The sequence below is a fragment of the Helobdella robusta genome (assembly GCF_000326865.2).
Source record: "Helobdella robusta unplaced genomic scaffold HELROscaffold_14, whole genome shotgun sequence".
NCBI classification, from domain to species: domain Eukaryota; kingdom Metazoa; phylum Annelida; class Clitellata; order Rhynchobdellida; family Glossiphoniidae; genus Helobdella; species Helobdella robusta.
Genome location: NW_008703782.1, coordinates 3,565,872 through 3,571,062, shown reverse-complemented (window position 1 = coordinate 3,571,062; position 5,191 = coordinate 3,565,872). Strand labels below are relative to the sequence as shown.

General features: G+C 30.5%; 1 protein-coding gene across 1 annotated transcript in view; it reads left to right on the top strand.

Moving 5' to 3' along the window:
- Positions 1-3,832: 3,832 nt before the first annotated feature.
- HELRODRAFT_190717 (hypothetical protein) overlaps positions 3,833-5,191 on the top strand; it is a gene marked incomplete at its 5' end in the record, with an annotated part of 7,167 nt that continues 5,808 nt past the window's right edge. Inside the window, one exon of the mRNA XM_009014869.1 lies at positions 3,833-3,891. Within this exon, the coding sequence (XP_009013117.1) occupies positions 3,833-3,891 (59 nt within the window). The remainder of the gene's footprint in view (positions 3,892-5,191) is intronic.

The following is a 5,191-nucleotide window of genomic DNA, read 5'->3' as shown; positions in this document are numbered from 1 at the left end:
ATACATACATACATACATACATACATACATACATACATACATACATACATACATACATACATACATACATACAGACATACATACATACATACATACATACATACATACATACATACATACATACATACATACATACATACATACATACATACATACATACATACATACATACATACATACATACATACATACATACATACATACATACATACATACATACATACATACATACATACATACATACATACATACATACATACATACATACATACATACATACATACATGCATGCATACATTACATACAAAACATTTGTATATACAAACATATAATGCATACACACAGTGTATACTAAAATACATTTGCATGTTTTTATATAAATTTGTTTGGTATTTTAAGAACATTCATCATTATGTATGAATAACAATGAAATAACTGTGCTGCTATAACTCACAAATGTATTGTACAATACAGGCGTGAGATATCACGAATGAACGAACGAACGAACGAACGAACGAATGAACGAATAAAAGAATGAACGATTGAATGAATGAACGAACGAATGAATGAATGAATGACAGAATGAAAAAAATGTGATGGCGACACCTTACCATTTGGTTTCTTCAGTACATCATAGAAATGTTTTTAAATTAATGACGAACTGAATAAAAAATTTGAATATCTTTGTCGATATGTTTTTGCTTCTAAGAATTTTACGCAAGGCTATTGCCTTGAAATATGAAATGGATCGGTGGAAATAATAATACAAAATTGATTACATTATTTATGCTGTCGTAATAATAACAACAACAATAATAATAATAAGAATAATAATAATAAGAATAATAATAAAAATAAAAATAATAATAACAATAATAAGAATATGAATAACAATACATTTTTTATTATCGCCTATCATCGTTTTTATCACATCGTGTGCAGTTTACATACATTATGACACCTATACATATATCAAGGCAAACATCCGCACTCGCAGGCACATACATAAACATACACACGCAAGCACACGCACACACACACATACACACACAAACACACAAAAACACACACATACACACAAAAACACACACATACACACACACACATATATATATACAATTATACACACACATACATAGATATTTACGCACACTTTTCCATACACAATATTACGAAATTAATGCAAAGTCATCAAAGCTAACTTAGCTACCATACATACATACATACACACACGCACGCACATATACACACAAGCACACACACAAACACACACACAAACACACACACAAACACACACACAAAGACATTCATGCACGCATTAACCCACACCCGAAATTAATGCAAAGTCATCAGTCAGCAATCAACTCGGCGTGACCGGTGACATATCGACTCGCACTTATCTATATTCTACTAAATTATACTGTCAAATTATTTTTAAAAAATTATAAATTATTATTATTTTTACTGTTTTATTATCATTTATTTGGTTTAGGCATTTTTAAGAAGTTTTCAAATAATCATATAATCGTATCATCATATCATATCTTATATCATATCATATCATATAGTATCATATCATATAGTATCATATAACACCATGGTGTAATGGTAAAAGTGGTAAAAAAATGGTGAATGGTAAACGCCATCGTTCTTCAGTAGTGGAGTTCCATCACAGTCGTCTTGACTTCTTATTAATAATTTGTTTTCTTTATTAATTTTTACGGGAAAATGATAGATTGTATTGTTTTGTAGAAATTTATTTTAATTGTTATAATGCAAACAAATAGTAGACACAAACACACCACACAGACACACACACACACACCACACCACACACGCATCACACAGATACTCGCACACATAAGATTTCAGAAGATTTTCAGATTTCAGATTATAAATACCTATATGTCTGTGTGTGTGTGTGTTTGTCTGCGTGCGTGTGTTGGTGTGTGTGTGTTGGTGTGTGTGTGTGTGCGTGTGCATTACAAGTGTGTGTGTGCGTGCATTACGAGTGTGCGTATGTGAATGTGTAGGTGTGTGTGTGTGCCTGCATGCGAGTATCGTAAATATTTAGTGTGTTTGTTTGTAGGAATTAATTGTCGTCGGCCGGTGGCAGTCAAGATGGATGGACGTTGAATTGAAATACATCTGGGCTGGATTATGTAATTACGTGTGTTGAGTTGAACGCACCAGGCTCAATTTATACCAAAATGCATGTCTCAATCTTGTTTATTGATGTTGTTTGTTTGTGTTGTTGTTGTTTGTCTGTTTGTGTTGTTTGTTCGTTCGTTTATTTGTTTGTTTATTTGCTTGTTTTTAGTTGTCGTTTTTGGCTTGTTTCTCTTGTTGTCATTTGTTTGGTTATTTGTTTTGATTGTTTGTTTCTGCTGTTTTTTGTAGTTGTTGATGTTGTTTGTTGATAAATTCGCTGCCTTCTCTGCGCCACCATGTTTTGGCTTGTTTTTGTTCGTTATAAATGTGTGCCATTTCTGTAAAATACCTAAAAATAAATAGGTCCTATGTTTGTTATCAGCTTCCAAACAAAATTAAGAAGACAGGATGATAATGTAGGTAAAGTGACTTATCTGGAATAGTCACTTTACAAAATTTTGGCGGAGAGTGAATGAAATTAAAAAGTCAAATTGAAACGGAAAGTTTAACTGAATTGTCCTCAAAAGAAATGTGAAATAAACATTTTAGAAAAATTAAATTAGTTATGGTTTAGTAAAATTTTATTAAATTTGTTTGGAATATTGACCAAAATTTAGTACTTAGAACGGAATTCAAATCATAATCAATCATTAAATCATTCCTAATTTATGGTTCATTGCAGAAAATGTGGGATGGAAAAATGAAATTTTCGTTTTGGATTCATATTTTTCTAAAAAATTCGTTAAGGTAGATTCGTCATTGAAAAGTCTGTTTCCTTCTCTCTCTCTTTCTCTCTCTCTCTCTCTCTTTCTTTCTTTTTCCTCTCTCTCTCTCTCTCTCGTTTTATTTCAAATTTTTCTTACATTTTCTCAATCTACTATCTTTACTATCTCTACTATACATACCTACATATGAAAAAATTTTTTAGTTTACAACAGTTGTAACAGTTTATATATTTTTAAAAGTATTTTTCCATGCTCGATATTTATCATGCAAATATAAAATTAATATCAGGATGTAGGGTTGTGTTATGTTTATATTGTGGGAAGAAAGGTGAGGTAAAAAAAATTAATAAACGTTAATATTATTAGTAGCTGCAAACTACCAATATATTTATATATTTTTTTTTATTTATTTACTCATCTGTTTGTTGTCACATATCTCTTTTATCCACTTGTTCGTGAAAATTGTAAATTAATATAAATTAAAACAGTTTAAATCATGTATGTGCATTCTATGTGTGTATATGTGTGCACTGCATACAGTAGCAACATTTTTTATCATGATTTTTTGACGGCTGTAAGGTGAGTAAATTGCTAGTATGAAATTTATTTGACTGTTGAATGTTTTTTTTCCATCCAACTGCCTGTCTGTCTATATGTTTGTTCGTTTGTTTGTCTGTCTGCTGGTGTGTTTGCATGTCGGTTTATTGGTTCGTGTGTAGTAACTGAAACTTCAACACGATCGTCTTTGTTTGACTTTCACTTTCGTGTGCTCATTTCTTTCTGATAACTTTTGTCATACTTAGTGAAGCGATTTTTTCATAGGTTATTTCAGGCATAAATTTTGCTCCAACTTTTATTTTTATAATTTATTTATTTAATTATATAATTAATTAGTGTTTTTCATCAGAATTAAGATAAAATTCTCCATTAACACAGTAACAGCAGAGTTCTGCAACATGGAGATGTTCAACGCATCATGTCCAGCGCGCAACATCCTCTTATTCCATCTCGCCAAGTTGGTCACTCCTAATTTTTATATCAATTCATCCATCAATGCTAGATTCAAAAATGACCCGGTCTCTACTTAGGGCCTAGGGTTTTCATAATAAAAACAGGTCTCCGTAATGATAAAAGGTAAACCCGGCAAACTACCTACTTGTAAAGTTCTTTTTCACTGGTTTTTGTAGGAAATGGAGAAAAATTTTACGTAGTTAGGCCATTTCGTTTAAAATTATGTTTAAAATGGATATAAAAACTATTGCGCAAGTCATGGCAATTTGAAAATTTTTCTTTCTGTTATTTTATTATTATAATATTATTTTTTAAAATTATTATTAATATTATTTTCATTTAAAGTTGTGGTAGCTGTAGTATTAGTAGGAGTAGTAGTAGTAGTAGTAGCGGTAGTAGTAGTAGTGGTAGTAGTAGTAGTACTAGTAGTAGTAGTAGTAGTAGTAGTAGTAGTGGTGGTGGTGGTGGTGGTGGTGGTAGTAGTAGTAGTGATAGTAGTAGTAGTAGTAGTAGTAGTAGTAGTATTAGTAGTAGTGGTGGTGGTGGTGGTAGTAGTAGTAGTAGTAGTAGTCGCACGTGATGATGTTTTGAAATGAGACAATTGATAAATTTTGTTTTATTGTCCAATCACATTTAATTAAACCTTTCAGAAATCTTTTTCCCTTATCGCGAAATATTTTTCATGAATTCAATTTCAATTGAAGCATTTTTTCAAACAATTTTTTCCGAAACATTTGGAAAATTAAAAAAAATTTTATTTTAATTAAAATCTTCATGTATCCATCATTTGGTGTTGTTAAAATGCCAAGAACAATGAAATAACATCGTTTTTTTATTATTTTTTTCTATCTTCATCAACGTTTGCATTGATATTATTATCATATCACGTGAAACATTCTCATTAATCGCTCATTATCAAAAATAAGATTATTGAAGATTTTTCCTAGAATTTATTTATATATGAAAATTTTATAAATAGAAATGGTTTTAAAACTCTTTTTGTTTCGAAAAATATTTAATTGCGTAAATTTGATGATTGTTAAAATTATATTGATTAAACCATTTCTATTGAAATTGTCAAGTTCAACATCCCATTTTGTCATTTTTGAATTTCTTTTTTAAATCATCATCGAAAAATCTTTTTCTCGTCATCTCTCTTTTTTTGTCACTCTCTTTTTTTCTATTGTCACCATCGTAGAAGATCCATGTTTCGCGCTGCCATTACGCAATGGCCTGGTTCGAATACTGTCTGTCCGAAATTCAAAAATCATCATACTGGTATGATGCGGTACTTGCGCGTATTT